The sequence below is a fragment of the Apiospora hydei genome, assembly GCF_038363865.1.
Source record: "Apiospora hydei strain CBS 114990 chromosome Unknown utg000002l_segment0_segment0, whole genome shotgun sequence".
NCBI lineage: Eukaryota > Fungi > Ascomycota > Sordariomycetes > Amphisphaeriales > Apiosporaceae > Apiospora > Apiospora hydei.
In genome coordinates this window covers 1,793,759-1,817,504 of record NW_027117361.1, presented here as the reverse complement: position 1 = coordinate 1,817,504, position 23,746 = coordinate 1,793,759, and the positions used below count along the sequence as shown (strand labels likewise).

General features: G+C 53.5%; 9 protein-coding genes across 9 annotated transcripts; 6 read left to right on the top strand and 3 right to left on the bottom strand.

Annotated features, from left to right (window-relative positions):
• Positions 1–35: 35 nt before the first annotated feature.
• Positions 36–1,278, top strand: PG997_000571 (uncharacterized protein; the record flags this gene model as incomplete). Its single annotated transcript, XM_066804886.1, has 2 exons — positions 36–942; positions 1,088–1,278. The coding sequence occupies 2 exons, from the start codon at positions 36–38 to the stop codon at positions 1,276–1,278; spliced, it is 1,098 nt and encodes a 365-aa protein (XP_066674659.1).
• Positions 1,279–1,569: 291 nt separating this feature from the next.
• PG997_000570 (uncharacterized protein) lies at positions 1,570–2,486 on the top strand (the record flags this gene model as incomplete). The annotated part of the gene is made up of 2 exons (XM_066804885.1): positions 1,570–2,033; positions 2,072–2,486. The coding sequence occupies 2 exons, from the start codon at positions 1,570–1,572 to the stop codon at positions 2,484–2,486; spliced, it is 879 nt and encodes a 292-aa protein (XP_066674658.1).
• Positions 2,487–3,889: 1,403 nt separating this feature from the next.
• On the top strand, positions 3,890–5,646 carry PG997_000569 (beta-tubulin; the record flags this gene model as incomplete). Its single annotated transcript, XM_066804884.1, has 7 exons — positions 3,890–3,901; positions 3,968–3,991; positions 4,057–4,124; positions 4,197–4,251; positions 4,333–4,645; positions 4,704–5,002; positions 5,074–5,646. 7 exons carry the CDS (start codon positions 3,890–3,892, stop codon positions 5,644–5,646), a joined length of 1,344 nt encoding a protein of 447 aa, XP_066674657.1.
• A 248-nt stretch (positions 5,647–5,894) lies between these two features.
• Positions 5,895–6,598, bottom strand: PG997_000568 (uncharacterized protein; the record flags this gene model as incomplete). Its single annotated transcript, XM_066804883.1, has 2 exons — positions 5,895–6,360; positions 6,462–6,598. 2 exons carry the CDS (start codon positions 6,596–6,598, stop codon positions 5,895–5,897), a joined length of 603 nt encoding a protein of 200 aa, XP_066674656.1.
• Positions 6,599–7,429: 831 nt separating this feature from the next.
• On the bottom strand, positions 7,430–8,224 carry PG997_000567 (uncharacterized protein; the record flags this gene model as incomplete). The annotated part of the gene is made up of 2 exons (XM_066804882.1): positions 7,430–7,743; positions 7,831–8,224. 2 exons carry the CDS (start codon positions 8,222–8,224, stop codon positions 7,430–7,432), a joined length of 708 nt encoding a protein of 235 aa, XP_066674655.1.
• Positions 8,225–9,024: 800 nt separating this feature from the next.
• PG997_000566 (uncharacterized protein) lies at positions 9,025–10,126 on the top strand (the record flags this gene model as incomplete). The annotated part of the gene is made up of 3 exons (XM_066804881.1): positions 9,025–9,337; positions 9,581–9,837; positions 9,872–10,126. Coding segments are annotated over 3 exons (825 nt in total), but the record flags the coding sequence as incomplete, so codon positions are not given.
• Positions 10,127–10,144: 18 nt separating this feature from the next.
• Positions 10,145–11,524, top strand: PG997_000565 (uncharacterized protein; the record flags this gene model as incomplete). The annotated part of the gene is given in 3 exon segments (XM_066804880.1): positions 10,145–11,215; positions 11,233–11,370; positions 11,426–11,524. The coding sequence occupies 3 exon segments, from the start codon at positions 10,145–10,147 to the stop codon at positions 11,522–11,524; spliced, it is 1,308 nt and encodes a 435-aa protein (XP_066674653.1).
• A 1,806-nt stretch (positions 11,525–13,330) lies between these two features.
• PG997_000564 (uncharacterized protein) lies at positions 13,331–17,227 on the bottom strand (the record flags this gene model as incomplete). Its single annotated transcript, XM_066804879.1, has 6 exons — positions 13,331–13,614; positions 13,665–14,126; positions 14,606–14,950; positions 15,670–16,464; positions 16,551–16,587; positions 16,637–17,227. The coding sequence occupies 6 exons, from the start codon at positions 17,225–17,227 to the stop codon at positions 13,331–13,333; spliced, it is 2,514 nt and encodes an 837-aa protein (XP_066674652.1).
• Positions 17,228–20,959: 3,732 nt separating this feature from the next.
• PG997_000563 (transcriptional regulatory protein) lies at positions 20,960–23,556 on the top strand (the record flags this gene model as incomplete). Its single annotated transcript, XM_066804878.1, has 3 exons — positions 20,960–21,225; positions 21,322–22,180; positions 22,246–23,556. 3 exons carry the CDS (start codon positions 20,960–20,962, stop codon positions 23,554–23,556), a joined length of 2,436 nt encoding a protein of 811 aa, XP_066674651.1.
• Between the last annotated feature and the right edge of the window lie 190 nt (positions 23,557–23,746).

Here is a 23,746-nt window from a genome sequence, read left to right as displayed (position 1 = left end):
CGAGTGAGTGACTGAGTCGACCCCTAACGCCCACCATGCCAGTCACAATCAGACCCTCATCGCATCGCGCGGAACCTATCCACAGTCATATCGAAGAGGATGAGTTCGCCACAACGCCGAACCAAATTCTGACTGGTGCCGACCACGGGTACAAAAGCGATGAAGACCGAGGGGACATATTGGCTTCGTCCTTTGGACCCAGCGATGACAAACTGAACCAACTTCCAGAGGGAGAGATGGTAATCGCTTCTAAGAACGGCTTGATTACCGCAGCGGCTGAAGCCTACAGCAAGCACCACCACCTGGTAATTCGACCCGAGGATATCTGGATCGCCATCACCACGCAACTGCGTTTCTACATCAAAGGGCATGCCGAGGAGCTACGACACCTCATGGTACCCCACGAGGGCAGGAAGGAATTGGAAGTCAAGGTCGGCAGCCTTGAACAAGCCCGCGATGTTCCATATGTCGTGCAACAATTCGAAGGACTTCTCGAGAAGAACGTGTTAGACCCAAGCCTGGTCCAGTGGTTCCTCCCCGACTTCAGCACCACCACCCCCGACGACGTCACCGTGGCGTCCATCGTGGCCATGGGTGCCTACTCGGCCTACTTCAGCTTCTGGATCGATGCGGTCTGCGGCATACCCAGCGTCACGCTACTTGGCGAGCACGCCGACTACGAGAAGATCTTGCACCGCTTGGACCGGCTTTGCGAGTTCGGCGAGGAGCCCACGCAGTTTTGCGCACAGCTGCGGCCCATCCTGCGTCGCTGTGTACGTTCGTTTGACGCTCCCGAGGACGACGCGATCAAGGAGTTCTGGAACAACATCTGCACGATCCATGCCATGGGGTGTGGTGGTACGGAACATTACTACACCAGTTGGATCACGGCCTTCTGCTTCTGGCAAGCGCGCGGAGAGAAGACCACGTATCACAGTTTGGGTAGGAACAGGTTCAGCCAAAGCGACGTAACACTGTCCCTTAGCATGGGAGTTCGGCAAGAGGAAATTGATCTCGGGCTTACATATGACGATGTGACCTAAAAATTCCATCGACGTGAAGGACTTACCCTCTGGCTTCTCCAAAGTGCCGGTTGGGCTGCGCTGCATGGGAGTTCCGGTGGCCAAGATGATTTTACTGGCGGGTTCGGTAGCTATGGGGTGCAGCAAGAGTGGCGAAGTGACCACGAGCGGTCACGAAGCACTAGATACTCTACAACCGCAGCTCGGGTTCATGTATGAGAAGAAGGGTGCCTCATTAGACAAGGATGATGACTAAGGAGTCGCTTTTCTTCTACAGCAGGGGAAGATTACGACAATTGGAATCGTCAAAGTACAAAGGACATTGTTAAAAACCAATCGTACATAGGACATCACTTACACTAAAAAGTTGACAAAGAGCTGTTGGGACACAGCCCCTTTATCTCGTAGTCACCACTCTGTATAAATCACGGCGGGTCGTCATGACTAGGATAGGTAGACCAGAAACGTATTTGACATACAATCACCCGAAACCATCCAGTTTGGCCATCTTGTTACCTGTTTATATATACACCCTTCTTCAGCCAACATGTGTCAAACAATCGTCGCCCACCACTACGCCTGCGGGCACACCCTCCGCCAGTACTTCCCCAACGACCCCATCTGCCTCCCCGGCCCGGCCCTCTGCGCCCGCGTGGGCCCGCTCCGGCACCACCACTTCCACTGGAACCAGGCGAGCGACTGGCCGGGCGCCATGCACGAGGTTAACCACCGCTACGGCGCCTGCGACCTCTGCGCTGCCCACGCCTACTTCCGCAGCAACAGCGGCGACTACGACCCCTGGATCGCGTCGCTCAAGACCGACACCCTGGCCCACCAGTCCGGCTTCGCCGAGCACGAGGAGCGCGCCCGCGCCGCCGAGGCCGCGGACCGCGAAAACCACACACTCGGCGGCTGGTGTCCCGAGCTGCTCCCCGCGGTCACGGCGCAGCTGGACCGTCTGCTCTGGGACGTCCCTTCGGAGGGGGAGTCGCTGTCGCTGGCCAACATGTCGTGCCTGCTGGAGGACGGAAAAAGACCGACAGCAGCAGCCCGGCCTACCAGGCCGCGGCGCAGTGGCGCGACGGCGTGCTGAAGCACATGATCCTGCACGGCAACGCGACGGGCGCGTCCCTGCTCATGCACATCCTGCGCCATATCCGGTCGCTGCCGCTCGGCGGGCCCGAGACCGAGGAGTGGTCGGACCTCGTGCGCCGCACCGCGCACGCTTGCGGGATGTGGCGGCACTTTGCGCCGAAGCCCGAGGTCATGGATGGCGTTGGGCGCGTGGCGGCGGAGATGGGGCTCGCGGGTTTGTTTTGCTACGAGGAGGGGCGGGCTTATGTCGCGATTGGGGAGATTCTTGGCAGGCATCACACTGCGAGTGAGATTGGGGGTGCGGTGCTGGACTGGTTGATGGATGAGGCCATGTTTCCTGAGCCCGTGGAGGGCGAGTACGGTGTTTAGGGCAAGTCGCTGAAGAGTAAGGCTCGTGGTAAGGGCTATGCTGAGGTAAGCTCTGGGTAAGTTTGTCCTTGGTTGTGAGGGCGTTGTTGTACCTCAAGTCGTAGACTGTACACCTTTCCCCGTGGAATAATGGTGTATTCTAGTCATGAATATGCTTATATATAGGTTCATATACCAGCAAAACTAGGTGCGGAGGTTTGAATGATTTACAAATCATATAGGTTCAACAGAATGTACAAGTAGAATTACCCTCACAACAATAGCAGCAGTGAATTTCAACCAAACGTGACAAGATGTAGCTGGCCGCCATTACCATCCGGGGAGTTGTAGAAATCTAACATCTGCAGCATCAAATGGCCAACATGGGAGTGTACAGTTGGGTGTGCCGTGATGGGGACTATGACTGGAGATGGCAAGAGACATGGGTGATTCAATTAAGGGAGGTTGTGGCGTCATTGGTCTCACGTCAATTTACGCCAGGGATTAGTACGGGATGGAGGGTAAAAGATGTCAAGCAACATCAATCGCAGTAGCGACGCAGGTCCAGTAAAAGTGCCAAAATGCCTGTATCAATTGATCTGTCAACATGGATGGCGATGCCAAGTCGGCTGGTGCTGGGTTAGGTAATATGACAGACCCGGAGCAATAGCCCGGAAGATTAATTGACTGTCATGATGGAAGTGCCCGGGCTTCGACGTTCTGGGCGAATCTCACCGCTGCGTTATTTCGGTGCCTGAAATGTGCAGCACCTCCCCGGTCGGTACATTGCTGTGTGCATCATTGTTTGCTTTTGCCAGAGAGGTCCTGGACCCTACAGCGACATTGCCGCTTGACACTTCGACAAGCTATCGCTTACGTCCCAGAAGCGCCAATGCTTAGGTAGTATGAGCTCTATCATAATCGTAGCTACGTATTCCTAATGATGTAATCGTAGCTTCTTTGATGGCAGGTTGTCGCTGCAGTTTTGAAATCGTCGCGAGTGCTGGGTACATGCTATCGATAGGAAACATAAGACAGCGTTGCCGTTTTGAGCTTAAACGGTCGCGGCACGGGAAAGTGGCAGGCAGCCATGGCAGCGCTCGGCTGGCGTTTGGGGCCAATCAGGACCTGCATCACCCTCCCTAAGGTACTGCTTTGATGACCTGTCACGCCCAGGCAACGAGCAATTGACCTCCCCAAGCAATTGCATTAGTGCTTATCTGCACGCGGGCTACGGACTGGAGTACGGGCTTCGAATTTTCTTGCACAACCCCGGATCTCAATCCCTTCGCTGCCTTTTTAATCCTGCCTTGTTTCCCGCCTGCCCCTATCCTAACCACCCAAACCTGTCAAAACAATCCTCCTACTCGAGCACGCGACCGAGTCAAACAGTCAAACAAGCACCAACCAACACCGCCGACATCATGCGCGAGATTGTGAGTCTGCCTTACAAGGTTGCCATGTCTGGATCGAGTTCAAGCTGACAGTAATCAATTGACCAGGTCCACCTGCAAACCGGCCAATGCGTAAGTACCCGTCAACTTACTCAGCGATCAACATTCGAGCAGTTTACTGATGCGCGATCCAACAGGGCAACCAGATCGGCTCTGCCTTCTGGCAGAACATCTCGGCCGAGCATGGCCTGGACAGCGACGGCCAGTAAGCATCTCCCCTCCGATCAATTGTCGCCATTGACACCGCACCACCATTACAATTGCTGACCCGATGCAGGTACCAAGGATCCTCTGACTTGCAGCTTGAGCGCATGAATGTCTACTTCAACGAGGTATGCGCGAATTGATATCCGACCCGCAGATGCGTCTAGACCATTCGGAGGTCGGTTGCTAACGCTCGAGGGCAAACACAGGCATCCAACAACAAGTATGTGCCCCGCGCAGTCCTTGTTGACTTGGAGCCGGGCACCATGGACGCTGTGCGCGCCGGGCCCTTCGGCCAGCTCTTCCGCCCGGATAACTACGTCTTTGGCCAGTCGGGCGCCGGCAACAACTGGGCCAAGGGACACTACACCGAAGGCGCCGAGCTCGTCGACCAGGTGCTCGACGTCGTGCGCCGCGAGGCCGAAGGTTGCGATTGCCTGCAGGGCTTTCAGATCACTCACTCGCTCGGTGGTGGCACCGGATCCGGCATGGGTACGCTGCTCATCTCTAAGATTCGCGAAGGTAGGCTACACTTCCCGAGTTCCCCGCATCCAGGAAGGATCTAACCTCCATTGATCAGAATTCCCCGACCGCATGATGGCCACGTTCAGCGTGGTCCCGTCGCCCAAGGTGTCGGACACGGTTGTGGAGCCGTACAATGCGACGCTTTCGGTTCACCAGCTTGTTGAAAACTCGGACGCGACCTTCTGCATCGACAACGAGTCGCTCCATGACATCTGCCTACGCACATTGAAGCTCAGCAACCCCTCCTATGGCGATTACAACCATCTCGTGTCGGCGGTCATGTCTGGAGTATCCACCTCTCTTCGCTTCCCCGGACAGCTGAACTCGGATCTGCGCAAGCTTGCCGTGAACATGGTAAGGCGGAACCTATGACGTCGTTAGGGAGCCGGCATGGGCCAGTTGAAGCTAATTGTTCTGTGTTCTAGGTCCCGTTCCCCCGACTCCACTTCTTTATGGTCGGATTTGCGCCTCTCACGAGCCGTGGCGCCCATTCGTTCCGCGCCATTTCGGTGCCCGACCTTACTCAGCAGATGTTCGATCCGAAGAACATGATGACCGGTTCCGACTTCCGTAACGGCCGATACTTGACCTGCTCCGCCATCTTCCGTGGAAATGTGGCGATGAAGACGGTCGAGGACCAGATGTACAGCGTTCAGCAGCGCAACTCGTCCTATTTCGTCGAGTGGATTCCCAACAACGTCCAGACGGCGCTTTGCTCCATCCCGCCCAAGGGTCTGAAGATGTCGTCCACGTTCGTGGGCAACTCTACTGCCATTCAGGAGATCTTCAAGCGTGTTGGCGAGCAGTTCTCAGCCATGTTCCGCCGAAAGGCCTTCCTTCACTGGTACACGGGCGAGGGAATGGATGAGATGGAGTTTACCGAGGCCGAGTCGAACATGAACGACCTGATTGCTGAGTACCAGCAGTACCAGGATGCGACCATCGACGGAGATGATGAGGAGTATGGCGAGGAAGAGCCGCTTGAGGAGGCCGAGTAAGATTGGTGTCTGACCGCTGTTGGACTATGGTCACATTCATCAGTCAGAACTTTACTCTTGGACCCTGCAAACTTGGTATCCTTCGTTCACTCGCTAACATCACCTTACTTCTTGACAAAGAGTACTCTATGAATATAAAGTCATAAGACAAGTTCCTGACGGCAACCACAACCATATGTGACAACTGTTTTAACACGATGCGGTGCTAATACTGCATGGCGTCGTAGTGGAGAGAAAGTAAGAGCCAATTACTCCATGCCGGGCTCCCTCCACCACCTATACGAGTAACACTTCACAGATAGAGTAGTATCTTGTTGGAGTCTCTTGATCCAGAGCTCCGGGATCCGGCCGTAGAAACTCAGGTTCTGGAGGCCGGCCAAGCCAACCAGCATGTTGAGAAAGGCGCCCTCCTTCTTCTCGTCGCGCCTGTATTCCCACGCGCCAGCTCGGTGGAACGAATACCCCGCGACGGCCGCCGTGGTCTTTCTTGGCGCCCAATCGACTGTAAGATGCTCCAAGCCAGGCGCCCGGGCGAGGACGGCGCCGAAGAAGTCCAGCCATGCGTTCCAGTAGGGGTAGTCCAGTTCGACGACCAGGACCAGCCGGCGCAGGCGCTCGAAGCGTAGGTTCCCGTGCACGGCGAAGCCGATCCGACGCTCGTTGCGGGACCCGGGGCGGTGGATGCGCAGGACGGCATCATGGTGGACTAGGGGGCTAGTTCGCGGTAGGCGGATTTGCTGGCTAGCATTAGGGAGGGCAAGGGGGTGGAAATGGTGGTGGTTTTGGTGTTGTTGTCATTGTCGTCGCTTAGGAACGCGTGGATGGGCCGCATGGAGTCGACGAAGTCGGCGTGGGTGAAGGAGAGGTAGTACTCCCAGATGCGGTGGCGGAGCTCGGAGGGGAGGAGGAAGAGGGGGGAGGAGGGGGTGGTTTGGGGGACGGGGCCTGGCATTGCGGAGATGGTGGAACGGAGTGAGTTCCGGCTGGGCAAATTTGTGAATTTCGAGACACGGACGCGGGATGGAGGGGAAAAGGGCGGTGTATATTATAGAAGTTAAGGGGGCGAGGTTGATAGAAATGCCCGTTGACTTCGACTGGCAGTTTAGTATTATCAGACGCGATGAGTTCAAGGCAGCAGCTTGAGCAAGGTCGTGGCCAATCAGGGGTTGAAGAACCCCCGCTCAATGTTGGTTCATCCGGTTGGCCGGACGACGTTACTTGCATCCAGCCCCGATCAGGATGCTATATCAGGCCGAATATACAATGGGTACTTACATATCCAGGGTCCAATTTTAAGCTACATTGATCCCGGTCTCGGGCCTAGCCGTTGTTTAACCCCGGGGATGTATACCATTCTCGCTACCCACTCGAAATCTACGGGACTTAGGTTTCGAAACTGTCTAAGTTCCTCCGGTGGACAGTAATTCCTCCGATGATCTGGCTTCGCCTTACGTATGATATACCAAAGTGTTCTATTGATTCCTGTCAACTCAAACTATCATAAGTAATATCAAGAACCAGTAAAATAAGAAAGCGGAGCTCTTGTGTCCGTGACCCCTTTGAGTCTGCTACTATACAGCGAATTCTTGATAAGTAATCTCAGTTTGCTCTCCCAATACTTACCACGATGATTATGTCCTTCCAACGCAAATGGTCATGTTCTAGCAATGGTGTTTCCATGCTCGTCGTAGTGAGTGTAGTATCGCGACTCCGGCGTCTCCATCTCATGCTGCTGATCTGGTACATACAGCTCCCCCATGGGCGACGAGGTGTCCGCCTCGACTCACTCGGGTACCGCGTCCAGCTCTTGGGGATAGTGTTGGTAGTAGTTCGCGTGGGCGGTGCCGGGCGCCATATTTTGCGCGTAGGCCGCGCCCTTCTCTCCCCCTTCTCCGACTCCTCCAGCGGGTAACTCGGCCGCCAGCCGGCTTCGCTTACGAAAGTGGCGCCAGAGGAGCCCAGCGACTACCAGCAGGATCAGACCGGCGACTCCACAGCCGACCCCGATGCCGATTTGGGCACCAAGGGCAAGGCCGTGTGGGACCCCTGTGTCACCGACGTCGTCCGACGCCGAACAAGAATTCGATGGAAGTGGAGCTGTCGTGAGATTCTATTAGCGTTTGACACTAAATCGTCTCTCCCACAATTAAAATAGGGAGCTGGGGAAACCTTGTTTCGACGTACACGGCGCTTCACGATGGTCGCAACGGATGACCTCGGAACACTGGAACTGCCCCTGCTTGTACCGGTTCAACTTGTACTGCTGCCAGCACCGGAACCCGCCGTTGTTGCTGTCGTATCCGTTGGTCCCGTTGCCCACGTAGCCGCCCTCGGCCGGCTTGGGGCCCAGGGTCGCGTTGAACTGGACCCCCGTCGTGGTGAACTGGCCCCACCAGAAGCCGCAGTACCAGCTGGCCAGCTGGCCGCCCTCGGGCGTCGCCACCACGGCCGTGACCTGCGGCTTGCCCTCCGGGCTCGTCGCGTTGAAGTACGCCATCTGCGACTGCAGCACGTTGTTGCCGTCTTTGCAGTCCGCGAGCACGACGTGCTCGCTGGGCGCGACCGGATCGGTCGCCATGGTGGCTCTCGATGCGGTCAAAAAAGGAGGGAACACAGACTAGCGATTGTATTGCTCGTCTCGATCCCGCTTTTTCATCATGCGCATCGGCGTGCGCTCATGGAGGTGGAGTAAATCGATGCGTAAATGCCTGCCCGTCTACACCAATAGGAGAGGCTTCACTAGTGTCGTCACAAAGCGGCTGGCGAAAAGTGGGAAAGAGCTAAGCATGCAGTTGGTCTTACACTGGGAAGCATCCGGGGGTAGTCGAGGTTTTCATCTTAGCCAGCTGAGAAGGGTAAAGGCTGATAAGAGCAAAATGCCACACCCACCCACGGCCTCTCACCGGCAGTTTCTTCTCACGGCCAGGCTCAATTCGCCCAACGCCAAGTAAGTGCAGATGTGGTGGCCACAGCCTGCCTCTAGAGAGTGCAGAAAAAGCACTTTGTGGGTGGCCATACTAGCCCAGAAGCGGCAGGTAATGCGAGCCGTCAGCTTCCTGCAGGTCGCACAATCCCTCCTGATCTGGGGAGACCGATAGGCGTAAGGCAACCTCGGAAGGCTCTCTTGGGGCAGGGATTGGCGGAACGAGCCGCCTTGCTGACTGTCAGGCTGCCAGTCTGCCTGCAAACCGGTGTCGCAGAATCTTCTCCACCAGTAAGCTGCCTTGGCTGGCAGCTGAAAGGCATAATAACTGCTAGCGTGCAGCGGCCTTCCCCTCAGTAAGCACAAAGGTCCTTTTGCAAATTCGGTGAGGCTCTGTCAGGTTTCCCTTCCAGATCGTCTCCTGGGAACAATATCCAATGTCTCCGTCAAGCAGAGATACCAGAGGGAGAAATCCCGTCGAAACTGTGGAAGCGCCTGTGGACGAATTATGTTCCAAGTGCGAGCAGCTTCACCTTTCGAAAGGGAAGTTTCTTCCGAACTTAGAAGACAATGTCACCAGTCTTCCTGGCGTGCTTGCCTCGGGGTTTGATCCTCTGGGCATGGGCCAATGCAGCCTTGGGTTCCTGGATGAAATATACCGAAGACGCGCTTCCTGCTCCTTTTGCTGGCTGGTTTTCAATGCCACCTACACGGAGACGGGGAGTATTGGATTCGATGGCCTGACGGACACAGGGGAGCGCGTGTTATGTTGGTTTGACTGGGTGAGTTTTTCATAGAGTATGCGAATACTTAGTTTGCTGACTTGATTTTGCTATTCCAGTCTGTTTTCTTTTTCGGTCATACTCCAACATTACCCCAACCCTCTAGGACCCAGGTAAGAAAGCATGATACTCGGATACAAAGAACTAACGAATATGTTTGGTGTAGGCAATTGGATGGGCGAATGACCAGCGAGGGTGATGCAATTGCAATTGAACCTCGCGATCCCAGTTACGAGGCGGATGAGGATCTACGATCCGAACGAAATCCTCCCGAATACTTACATCATGCTCGTCTCCGATGACGAGACTTTGAGCAACCCAACCTTTCTGGCGCGGAGAGTTGCAAACTCCCAGATTGACCTGGCTCATGTCCAGCGTTGGCTAAACGTTTGTGAGTTGCACCATGGAAGCTTCTGCGACGGCAATCGCATGCGGTCCAAGTTGAGAGATCAGCTACGATTTATCGATGTCCAGCTCGGCAAGTTGGTGGCGGGCGAAGATATGACCGACAACGAGGAAGATAATCTCAGATATGACCGACAACGAGGGAGATAATCTCAGATATGCTACCCTCAGCTATACCTGGGGCTCTTATCCTATATTTAGGACCTTGAAGAAAAGTGTCGCTGAGTTGCACCAAGCTGGAAGGTTAAGTCCAGACTCCAATACTCTGGCGCGAACGGTACGTGATGGGATAGTACTTGCGAAGAATCTTGGTTTCCGATACATCTCGATCGATTCCCTATGTATCATCCAAGATAGCATGGAAGACTAGAGTCGTACAGCACCTTTGATGGATCAGATCTATGGAAACAGCTCCTTGAACATATGCGGTGCCGCAGGGAACAATGCCAACTTCGGCCTTCTTGGAACTGCGCACTCACCAAGGCAGTTCGTGCAGCCCATGGCAAACTTGGGCGGCATGACGATGTCGGTTGTGAAACCGGTGGAAAGCCGGATTCGGGATAACCATTGGAACACCCGCGCATGGACGTTCCAGGAACGGATCCTGTCTCCCAGGTCGCTCATTCTCGTCGACGACCGAGTGTACTTTCAGTGCCGCAAGGTGACGTGGTCCGAAGAAGTGGATCTAGAGACCATCGAATACATCTGGTCGCTCGAGATGCGAGAATCGCCACTCCAAGCCTTCGACAAGATACCTATTCGGCAGTACTCCGACTACGTGAAGCTATACAGCAGACGCAACCTTACCAAGGCCAGCGACAAACTGATCGCGTTCGACGGAATCGCTGCCAGTTTGAAGATTGCCTTAACTTCTTCAATGCTTTACGGGCTTCCCCGTGCCTACTTTGACTGGGCCATGCTGTGGGACAAAGCCGAAAGAGGCGACATGATAGAGGACTCCGGTCGTGCTGTTCTACCTACATGGTCATGGTGTGGATGGAACGGGGGTTCGGAATGGCGGCTTTCGATGATCGACAAGACTCTCTTGGACTTGCATGATTGGCTTGAGAATCACACATGGATTGTCTGGCACTACTACGACGAAATTGAGGACCTGAGGCTGGCATGGGATCCTGAATCGGAACCAGGTGCGAATCCGGTCACAAGATGGTCAGGCTATGCTTCCAGGTTGCGAAATCCATACGGGCGACGGCTGGACAAATTTCCGGAGATACTGGATCATGGCGACTCTATGACAACAACTAGACCTACCACGAGCCCACAGCCAGGCCTCTTGTGCTTCTGGACATACACGACGCACTTTCAGTTATCCCGGCGCAGCATGTCGACGGCCTCTTTCGCGACCAACGTCGGAGAAGACCTTCACCGCTTCGGCCTCCTCGATTGCAAGGGCGACTGGTGCGGGACTATCATTCTGGGCGACGACTGGTTCCGGTCGGTCGGGGCCTCTTCGAGTTCGCGGCCATATCCGACGCGCGGGACTTCCACATGGAGGAGCTAGATGCGTGGAACTTCTACGTGCCGGAAGAGAGGAGTGCCGCGGAGTGGTATCTGTATTACGCGCTGCTTCTAGAATGGGATGCGGAACATAGAGTAGGTTTCCAATCAGGCGCTCGCTGAGGACCCATATACTGACTGACCCGGGTAGGTTGCGAGGCGCATGGGGATCGCCAAGATCTACCAAGATGCTTTCAACAAGTTCTCGTTCGAGCCTGGATGTGCTTGGCGAGAAGTTGCGTTATGTTAAGGCATGGATCTCCACTGTTATTCCAGAGTTTCACCCGTTATTTAGTTGGTGTGCCCCGTTCAGAAGATGTGTATCTGAATGATGTGTGCCATTGATGGGCGATGCGTACCCTGATGTACTTTGTTATTGTTGAATGATGTGGATGAGTACCCTCATGGTTGGTATCTTCATCTTGAATGAAGCTGTCCCTGATGGATAGTGATTGATGCGCTGTGCCTCTGTTGGAGTTGTTCTCTGGAAGGATGTGTGCCCTTGGTGTATATTGACCGAATACGAATGTGTTCCAGCTGAGGGAATACGTTTCTGACGGATAGATGCCCTTTATGGATGACGTGTGTTTCTGATGGATACCTTGTGCCCTCCAAGGATGGTTTATCTGCTACACAGCATGGTCTTTGCAGATCATTCAATCTATCTCGACGACGTGATCGATGGGATTGGTTGATTATGGTGTTCTCCCCAACAATATGATATAGCGATGTTGCTCCTTTTACAACACAATTGATGTAGAAGTGTTGATGTGTCAGTGGTGCTGCTCCATCGACAATGTGTTGTGACAATGTTTCCATTTTTACCACGGGACTAATGTGTTAGTAGTGCTGCTCTCCCAACAACACAATTGATGTAGAAGTATCAACGTAGTGGTAGTGTTGCTCTCTCGACAACACATCTGGTATATCAGGATCGACATGGTAGTGTTGCTCCCTCAAACATCAAGATGACCGATAGTGATGTCGTTATCTGTAGACTTGTGGACGTATCTTGGCTACCGGTCGGTGTTACACTTCGAGCAGTCGGGCGGCTTATCGGATCTGTGAAGTGATTGTATCTGCAAACACCTGGTGTGACGCGATAACACCCCTACACTACGGTGAAGTGTACGTCGGTGTAGGGGCCCCGACTCCTGGTACTTTTAGGGATTCGAACCCATGGGCTCCAAACCAATGACAGAGAGAAAGAAAGAGATAGAGAAAAAAGAGAGGGGTGTAGAGAGGGGGTGAGAGATAGAGAGAGAAAGGGAGAAGTGGTACTTTTAGGGGTGAGTGGTACATTTAGGGGTTCAAATCGATAGAATGCAAACCAATTAGAGAGAGAAGGAGAGAGAAAATGGTACTTTTACGAGGCTCAAACGACGGACTGTAGACCCATAAGCGAGAGAGAGAGAGAGACGCGAGGTCATAATGACTTCCACTTGGACTTGTTTCTAGCTAAAAGCTGATATAACCACATTCAGAAAGAGCCTTGCTTAAATGGCTACGGAGCACGATTACGCTAGAAGGCGATATAATAATTTTTAAAAGGGGCGCTAGTAGAATGGCTCAAGTGGCCCGACTTACAGTCGTACGATTAAACATGGAGTCAACCCCGGAGTACATATAATGCAGCCGAGTAAGCGAAGTGACTATTCCAACGATTAGTCCACTAGCGAACATAGCAGAAGATGGTAATAATATAAGGTTAAAATAGAATAACTAATTTCGACTACAGCAAAAGCAAATCCACAGAGCTGTGCAGGACGACGACGGTAAAGGTAGAGCGAAGTTAAGCAAGTAGCGTAACAATGCCAGCAACGGTAGGACAGGTTACAACAACCGCATATTATAAACAGTCCTGGATCCGTGCAGTGCGGGCCTAATTACTTGTAATGCCACGCTTCATGGGTCGGGGAGTTACCGCATCCATTCAGGCTTTGGTATAGGAAGGAACCTTATGCCTCTGTACGTATGAGGCTGATACTTCCGCTCCATTAGGGATGTTCTTTTCCAGGCATCATGGGTGACAGGGGGAGAACATCCTATTCGTGGATTAAATGGTAATGGTATCGACCTTCTCGCCTTGAAATGCTCCGTAATAATGTCCAAGTGTTTTTGGTGCGTGGCCCACGACCTGCCATTGACGCAACGCTTGTCGGGACAACAGGTTATGTGCTGCAGGTCCGCATCGGTCGTCAGCCCGTACGACGCTGGGCTTAGCATCTGTAGCCAGACGTCGTGCATGATGGACCACGGGGCGGTCAGGTCCGGCACGGACAATTTCAGCTGCCGTTGAAGTGAAAGGCCCCGTTCTCCGACGCTCCAGAGATACTCGTACTGCAGAGGTTTATCCAAGTTTGCCCGGAGGCCATCACTGGGGTACGAACAAACTCGGCACATCCCATGGAACCAGTCCGTCAAAGCATGTGGGTCGTTATATCTTTGTACAAATCCCTCGGTCGGATCCAGTTCACTTTTCCAGGTATACCCGTCTTCGAAGTCACGCGCTGCACCATACGCAGCACGTACGAAGTCATGAAAAACAAGAAGGTCGTCAAAACTGATGTGGGGACAGAGGAGGTTATTATACCCAGCCTCGGCCGCCTGTGACAAAGCCTCCTCGATCTTTTCGGCTCCGTGTGATTCACGTTGGCATATGCTGTAGTACAATGTGGTCATACCTGCGGCCACTGCTGCTTTTGCTTTCACCCGAAGCGGTATGGTCCACTGCACGCAGAGCGCATCCTGGGTGGCGGTCCCCTCTAGATGGACGGGCAGCTTGATGACCTCGGGTAGAAGACAGGTCGCGGATGGCTGGACTGCCGACGAGCGGAAGGGCTCTTCGAATTCTTGAAAACACAGGTCGCAGCGCAGGAACCATGGCTGTGATTGGTGCTCATTACTCCGAGCCACGTTTTGCCACTCCCGTAGCTGCCGTAGCGAGACGGTGTGATGTGGGCAAATTGCAACGCCGCCTTCGACCATGATACAGATCGCACCGTTTTTGACCTCACGTTGTTTCTTTGAGAACATTATCAGGGGTGCTGGTCCTTACACTCAATACAGTATTTGGTCTCGTTGGCCATCCGAAACATGGTGGTGTCGTAGGCGGAATTGCCTCGGCATCCGACTTGGCTGGGGAGTCTGGCATCGATGCAGGCCGATCAGCAGCGACGGCGGCGGAGGCGTTCAAACACGTCCTCCCAATCAACCTGGCGATGAGGGAGGTTAACAATTGGACGCCGGTTTCTTAGCAAATATCGTGTTTGCACCGGCTGTACGAACTCCGGGTCGGATAAAATACGGCGGAATAGAGAGCAAGTTTGACGCATGATGTAGATATCGAAACCGTCCAGGTCGCGGCATACTTCCAGCATAATCTCCTCTGGCAGTCGGTGCAGAGGGCTGAGGACTAAGTTGTGCTGCATTCTCAGCCACCAGAGCGGCTTTGGCTGGGGCTTGAGTGGTCGGAGTCTGCGCCATTGCTTGCGTGCCCAATCTGGTACAAACCGACGATACCTGCGAACGCCATTCGACTTGCCATCGGGAATTGCGACTGAGGCACTCGAGTTCGCTAAACCCGAGGGTATGAAGTCTGATCTTGATCCATATGAGCGTGGTAGGGATCCATAAGAGCGCTGTGAGTTCAAGACGGTGGTAAGGGCCAGAAACCCTACGATATAAGCCATCTTGCTAAACCAAAGGCAATGAATTGGAAGGCTTAGTCGAGTCACCGTTGATGTTTCCTTTTCGAAGAAAATGTCAGCGGGAAGGCCGGTTTTATTTCTTTTGCTGTTTGAGCCGCGGCGACGGAGTTTGTGTTGGCACTGGATGTATTTGTCGCTTATTTGCTCTGCTTTGGGTCATTTGCTTCTGTTAGCCTGTTGGTATAAGTCGAAAATGAAAAGCTACCGGATAAATCAAAACTCAAGTTCGTAGTTGCGCAAGTTTTGTGTCGCTCTGCGGTGCACACGCGCTTCAAATCTCAGCTGCATCACAGGCATCCTAAGCTACATCGCATGCGCTGCATCTTGGTCTTATGACGATGGAATACTGTAGGAAAAAAGGCTGGCTCTGATCAACGCACAAGCCAACTATCGTTCAATTGTACACTGGAATAAACACCCCTTGAACCGTATAATGTTGGTTTGATTCTGGAATCAACAGTTACTCAACCGTCGAAAGTCTAAAGCGCCAAATGATTTTTAAACGTTGAAAGCGTTTCCGACGTCAATTGGATATCCTTCGAGCGTTGACTTGGTGTGGAAATATTCCCAGATGTACGTACTGCAGTTTCACACTTGATTTCTGCCAGCCTACTCTGCTACGGTATTCAGCGGTCCTCACATCGATCTATGGTCTCCCCGTTGATTGTCACCATTCCAGTCTCACCCACCCATGCCTTCCATTTTCTCTGGAGCTCCGTGCCCACCAACAGCTCCTTCACGTTAGACCATTTGATACACCAATGGCGCCTAGGTGATCTCGCGGGTACATCCCCCCCCCATTGGTCCGTAGGAAATTGCTGGCCAGCTTCGGCACACCCCGCGAAGAACGACGCCGGATCGGGGAATCCCGGCATTCGCAGCGTGCCCACCTGGAGACAAGGCATCCGGTGCACGAGCGTGTCGGCCCAGGCAGACAGCAACGGTTCGACTGTTGCGCTGTCCAACTTGTCGCGCCAGTAATTGCCAAGCTGCCCGTTTAAACTTGCGTTCATTTGTCCGCCACTATCCCATTCGTCTATTGGCGCACCTTTGATATAAGGTACGGACTCGATCTGTGCGGTGGCTGACTGATTTGCCTCAGAACTCTCCTTTAGACCTGTGATATACCAACTCCCATTTGGTGAAACCCACTCGGCGATTACGTCAAGTTGCTGTAGCGAATGCCATGCATCACCTTGCGCATCAGGCGAACCAGTTCTTTGGCTGTGGAAAAGATCCGATGACACCATGCCGCCGTCCAATGTCAAGTGTGTCACGGTCGGCTGTGCCAACTTACGAATCGCCTCGCAGAGTAGGTCCACGCCCTGACTATCTGTGAAGTCTTGACATCGGAAACTGTGGTCCCTTATAGGATGGTTCTTCTCGGGGAAGCATCGGATTGTGAGCTCCTTCAAGCGGGGTAGATGTCCGCAAAGAGAATCCAAGCCACGAGCAAAGGCAGTTCTGTGCTCTTGACGGACTATGGAATTTAGCAATGATGTAACTGGTGCAGCTGATGATGGATCTAGATGCGTAAATGGTCTTTCACGCTGGGGTCAGACTTACGATTGCGGTAATTGGGGGCCGGGTCGCAGTAGTTTCTCTAAGCAAGTAAAGGCACTCGATAGTTGGCACAGAGTGATTGGGTGAACCACGAAGTCTGCAGAGTTTATAGTGACGAATCCTGTGACGCAAGGAATCTCGGGCAACATCACAGGTTCGCCCTCGGTCCACAAAGCAAGGAACTTGCGGTCAAGTAAGGCTTTTGACGGGCCGAAGGTCACCTCCCGGAGTGAGCGCTTGTTGTATTCTTTGTCGTAAACATGATACCGGTCGTAGACAGGTTCAATTATAACCGAGAGCTTGCCGTTGCCCCTCCCATCGATGTTTTCCCATTCCGAAAGCACATCTAAAAGCAGTTTGACGGCTTGTCGGAAAACCAGCTGGTTCTTGATACGCCCTTGCTTTCTGCGACAGTTTGACAGTAGGTGCAGCTTTAGGATCAACTCTCTCAGATAGGCTCGACGATGTGTGGTTGCGAACGCATCGCGGAACTCCGAGACTTCCGAGGTGCTCTTCAAGTGTATGCTCGAGAAAGCGCAAGATTCTACAGAATGCTGCCATACTGATGAGATTGTTGCGCAGGGGGCCACGCTGAAATTATCTTCATCGATGTAATCAAGAATGAGCCAGATGATATCTGGAAGGAGTTGTTTTATACTGGTGGGCTTTTGCGTGGCCATTGCGCTTGTCCCGGAAAGTGTCACGGCAGAGTAAAGCAATTGTTGATGTAGAAAGCTTCGTTAATAGGCCAGACCCAGACCATATTTATGGCTGCGTTTCCTTCCCTGATACCGTTGGCTGAGCAGGACTTTATGTTAAGGTTCTTTGCAATACGCGAGGGGCCACTGGAAACTTGGCCCCTTTTTATTTAGGACTTCTACACACTGCTGAGAATAGTAAGTTGTTTTCCCATTTATTATAAATCCCTTTGTTTTCTTTTAAGACACTACAGTAATAAGGAAGAACCCTTGGAAGAGAAAGGAATAACTACTAAGAGAGGAAGTAATAGCTATTGAAAGAGATATGAGTAAAGTGCATGACCTGAGGCCCGGGTGAGGAGGCTGACGTGGAACATGAGGCCTGCGTGGAAGGCTGCTGATCCCGGCGCGGGTGGGGCCCGAGGAGCCAAGAACTGTAAGGAATTCGCAGACAAACAGAAGCATTTCTAGAAGCGTCGTAACCGTATCACGGAGCTATGTAACCAGAAGGCACGAGACTTCCTCGAGATACCAAAGGCAAGCCGTTCGAATCGAAGAAGGCCAAGATTCAAGGATTGCATTGTGAAAGGAGTCGCGACGAAACCAGAGAAAGCTAAGACGTGTAGACAGTCATCCCTGTTCATCTGAGTGGCTTCCAGATCATTGTCCAGTCTATTATACCCAGCCCACAAGGCCACCGTTCGGTAACTTCCTGGCAGCCATACACCCGCTACTGTCACGATCTCACATTGATGGCTCATGGCATAGTCTCAGCCAGAAACGCCCGGGCCTCAGTGTGGTTGATAGCTCAGCCATTCTAGGAAGTGCTATGTCCCGTCCTGGGAGGATTAGTACCTATCAAGGTCCTTGTCCGGGCTCCTGCGACTTAGTCTACAACACCCTTCTGAACACGTTTGAGGTGCAACGAAACGCTCGTCTTGGGGAGAATGGATATCGGGCCTTCTTAGGTATGGACTTTTCTTATCTCCGTTACTTCCCTCGCCGACTCATACTTGCTCCGCTTAGTAGAAACCCCGTGATCCTCATGAAGGGTTTAGGTCCGGTAAAGGGTGACTAGTAGCCAGGGTAAGTAGCACCACAAGAGCTCTGACAGTCGACATGGACCTCCCTTGGTGTACTAACGGAGGAAACGTTCCTTTCCCGCATACCCTACCCCTACCCATGGGAAGAAGCAAAATGAGACGAGCTGGGGTTTCGGAGTGTGATAACCATGGGATGACTTTTTCTTTTCTTTTTGCTTTTCGACTCATACCAGCGCAGGCCAGCAGAAGCAAGTGACTCAAAACCGAGCAAACCCAACACATATCGACTCAAAAAGGAGGTATTATACCCTAATACCCCCCCCCAGACTCTAAAAACAATTCAACCATGGGATGACAGCTTCTGACTAATCTGGCCTATGCACAATTCCCCCAGAAAGCTTTGTCAGCCAGAGAAACCCGAAGGATTCGAAAGGGCCGACTATCAGAGCGGGGTTTGGACTATATCCTCGTCTCGTCGAGATAGGAGTTCGCTTTCGGGCGCGGAAAGCGACTCGCGAGGTGTATTTGGCGTCGTCATCTATTGCCACACGTGGATGTGCATTTCGTTGTAGCTTAGAGCAGATGCGGTGCGGGCAGGGGGTATCTATTCTTGCCTTGTTCGTTGCGGAGCCGGAATCAACATAGTTGGTAGAGATACCGGAGACTTCCGCTCTCCTGGGCTGTGCAGTCGTATAGGAATGGACGCGCTGTTCGGAATGGGTCATTTATTGAACCCCGTTTCGCCAATCGGTATATTGCGAACGCTGCCAGAAAATCCACGATGTAACGAAACGGCATGGGTGAAATGTGCCGGATAGGTATATGAGAATACATAGGCAAACTTTAATAGGACATCCTTTCTAAATCAGGCCTCTCTGTCTGCAGCTCGCCGCAGCCACAAAGCTTATAGGCACGTTTGAGCCAGGGTCATGACTCGGCCCCTGCACTCAAACACACCAAACAAGACCCGTCTTCTCAGCCGGGATCCACCAGATGGGCATCGATCTCACTGGCAGGGCCTTTTGCTCGATCCCCATTTGGGAAAGGATGCCGGAACGGGAACGGGCCTCGCTGCAGCTCACGGAAACCAGAAAGCTTATAAACACGTTTTGCATGGGGGTTATGACTCAGTCATACTTGAACGCATCAGATAAGGCCATTTCCCAAACACTATTCCCCAGTCGAGCGACGACCACACTCGAAAGCCTTTGTCCCAGGACGCAGCTAGCCATCTAGTGGTATCAGAATATCTGCAACCCCGAGTGCTGTCGGTGTTCGAACCAGACGCAAGCCAGCACACGTATCGGCGAGGATCCCGCCTGCAGTTCATCATACGGCTAGTACTGGTTGGTACGTGGCACAGCATCAGATAAACAATCCCACGTTGCCTTGCACTACTAGCGTGCCCGTATCTTCCCATGAGGCGGCTGCTGGCCCGGGGCTAGACCTGAGATTCGATATTGTACCCCTCCGGATGTCTCCATCTGCCAGATGAGATCTGCGGTAGTCGACTCTCCGCCCCGCCCGTCGATATCCGCCGCTGCCAGTCTCACTACCGGCTTTCGGCGACCATGAATACTCAATGGGTTGCATATCGCATCGAGTCTGTCACACCCAGTCGTGAGCCTCGCGCTTTGCTCGATCGGCGACCTCGGTGTTTCCCCGGCCAGGGAGAATAGTGCTGACCTTCCCGACCCTGTGTCATGGACCCGGTAGAGTATCTCAAGTGGGGATAGTTACCAAAAGAGGCTGTGTAAGTATAGTACTCACTTGAAGTAGCTGCTGGGGATCTTTGCCCGCCATAAAAGATGCTGACCTTGATATTGGGCGAGTCATTGCAGTTCTCGCAATCATGCAAGCCCAGAGTTTGATAAGCGAAGGTTTGATTAGCACGTGTTGGATATGCACCTAATAGTGCCCGTATATGCGCAATACGCAAGTTGCCATGTACGAATGGCACATACAGAAAATCCACCAGTGGGCATTCCGAACTCGAAACACACCGACGGGGGGGTGGTGGCCAGCCAACTGGGGGAGCGCGTCAGACAACGAGGGGCCTCTCGGCGTCTAACATGTGGTCAACGGTGGCCGGGGCTTGCATGTCCCCGGGCTCCGACGACGAAATGGCCAATCAAGCGGTTTCTCGTCTTTCTGGCCCCCCCACCATTCCCACCTGGCCCGCCCCCATCTTCCAAAACACCACCAACCAAGCTTTCCAGGCTGACAGGGTCAGGGTCAGGGTCATCTCAAGTGCTACACACCTTGATCTGGCTGCAGGGCAGTTGTGATCGAACACCTCTTATCTGATGCTATTGATCCGCCTCTTTTCCCAGTGTATGGTACGATACAACCGCAATCGAAAGATGAATAGGCTCTTGGATACACCGAGGGGCCGTAGACTCCGCTTTGATTGGTGTCAATATCGCAATCAATGACAGCCGATGATTACACGAGGTAATTGCTTCCTAACCATTTAAGAAATCGACTGCAGTGCCAAGTCGGTTCTCGTCTGTTGTCGCCAGAGGCAAGCACGCCAGGGAACCGGTTCATTTGATCTCAAGTCTAAGGTTTAGCTCCCGTCACATCCCCTAGAGCCTCAAGACCAAGCAAGTACCTTCTTCAATCGACGCTACTACACTACCGTGCCCTCGTCTACTTCTAGTACGCTGTCATGGCCATGGCCAGTGGCCCTGTGCGCTCCTCGCCTCCGCGCGACGCTGACCCGGATAGCGACTCGGCTTCTCTCGCGCGCACAACAGGTGGTCGGCGGAAACGTGCTCGCTCGAATGACGATGCACCTGCCGCGGCTTGCGACCAATGCCGGCTGCGTAAAGTCCGCTGCGACAGAGGCCTGCCCGCCTGCAGCAACTGTCGCAAGTCGGGCGTAGACTGCTCCTCCAACTTATCCGCAAAGCGTGTCAACCACACCAAACAACTGTATGACCATCTTGCTCGTCCACACCCCGGTACGAATTTCAGTTGTAAGGAGCTTTAGGTTGACTTGGACGCGTTTTGACTGAAATTGGTTGATAGGCGCGACGACTTCTCGGTTGTCCTCACGAGACTGGATCATGTCGACACCACCCTCGCTGCTCTGACCAGATTCATCCACCAGGTCGCGGCGAGGCCGGGATGCACAGTACACGATGCAAATGCGCCATCATCGTGCTATACCGAAGATCCGGTGCCGCTTCCTACTCCTGAGGAAATCGACGAACCACCCAATACCCCGGAGTCAGCCGAGCCCTCTACCTCGGAAGACGTCGCCTATGACACTGTCGAGTCAGATGAAGGCGGCGAGCGAGTCTATGGGTACCCAGCACCTCGGGTATTGATCAAGGCTTTGTTGCGTCAGGCAGTTGGTCCTCTCCTCGAGACAGACCAAAATGCCGGGAGGCACGGCAATAGCGGAGGAAGAGAAACACCCTACATCGCCCACGCCCTGCAGGACTCGAATGTGCGAGCGACGCTGCAGCAAAAGGTGGACGAGTTCCCATTCCGGTCGCGACGCCCGGAAGCCGCAGTCATGGGCGACTTTAATCCTCTGACTACGCCTCCGCGCCTCCTTTGCAATTTGTTCCTCGAAGGCTACCTCAAACACATCAACCCGCGGACGCCCATCTTTGACGATGCTGAACTTCGAAGTGCCATTGAGGCGCACTATAGTGAAGAGCACCCGAAGGAGAATAGTGCTTGGGCTCTCATCATCAACAACGTCGTTCTGCTTGAACTCGGTCTGGAGATTCAAGCTACCCGCGTTTCTCATTCACACTCACGCGGTATGAACGACGACATTCTTCCATCATTCCTAAGGAACTGCGATCGGGCAATCGGAAATCTCAATACGTTCATGGTACCAAACCTGGCCAACGTCCAAGCACTTATGACTCTGGTATGGATTTCTTCCCCGGCCCGTTCATTAGTTCGCGATTGGTGCCTCAATACTGACTACCCTAGACGCTCGTAGCTCGAGAGTTCTACAGTCATAACACGGCTCAGCGTGTATGTCAAGCCGCGTGTCAGGCCGGTCGGACCTTTGGTCTCCACCGATCCAAAGCCCAGCTTTGGGGCGAAAAGGGCGGCTCCGACCACCAATCCGATACGGCCCGACAGCGCGTCTTTCAGGTCCTCTACACCATGGACAAGCAGCGCGTCTTCATGACCGGCCTCCCCTGCGATCTGCACATGTTTGATTCGGACCATCGCCCCTTCGCCGACGCCTTCGGCCAACTGGCCAACCTTTGGGAAGACATCTACTTGAAACTGTATACCTCCAGAGCGGCTAGGGCTAGTGCAGAGGCTCGCGCCCGACAAGTGCAGCAACTCAGCAATTCCTTAGACAAATATGCCCAGAAGCACGCCGAGTCGATACCTTCGTCCCCAGGCGGTCGCGCGGAAGATATTGATCCGATCAAGATCGAGCTGGTCTACGGGTTCCATGTATCACAGGTCCTTGTCCTCCGCTGCGACCGCCGGAACGAGAAGAGCCAAGAAACGATGCGTGCGCTGGCGCGAAAGAGCCTGAACGTAATACTCGCGGTGTGCAAGCCGCCATTGACGACCTCTCGGCTCGCCCTGCTCGCCAGCATCGTGGGGAACTATCCGATGGTCCCATTTTTCGAGCTCGCATCTTATCGCTTGGCAGGTTTGTTCAAAACAGGGGAGATTGACGCGGCCGCCCAGGCCGACATCTCGCTGCTCCGGGCCGTATGCGAACACCTCCAGATGCCAGAACATGACAAGTTTACCCACATCTTCTACACCCGATTGAAGCTGGGGCTTGGGTGGGCTTTGGATCTGCTGGAACGCTTGGTAGAAGCATTCGCCGCCAGATCAAAACCGAATAAGGACGACGGTAGCGGCCAGCACTCCCGAGCATCATCAACCTGCCACTCCAAGAACCCATCGAGTCCTACAATACCAGAGCTTCTCAGCGAGTGTCGCGCCCGCTTACCCACTGGAAACCCATCTCACTCGAGCCTCCAGCCATCCCGGTCAGGTGAGACCATGGACTTTGTCGTGGCCGACATGACGGAACGGACGGGCTTTGGCTTCTTTGGGCCCATGGGAGGAGCCGATCCCATCGATCTGGCCTCGAGGCCGCTGTCGTCGCCGGGGTGCGGCTTCGCCCCACCAGCATCGTGCACAATGGCCCCGTCCTCGCAATCAGAGCTTGCATCTGACTTCATGACGGGCAGCTCAGATTGGGGCAACTTTAACATGGAGTACTTTCAGGGAACATTCGGGCAGGAAGTGACTTGGACGTAAGATCGGGCTGTACACCTGGCTTGCTGTTTACCTGGACACTCACCTGTCTCAGGGACGACGTATAATGAGTTATGATGATACCTTTCAAGAAATGATGATAATCACTTGGGCTGCGTGTAAAGATAGAAGATGATAGGTCAAACATATACTTGTAAATAATTCCGGGATGAATTCGTCGAACTCCTGATAT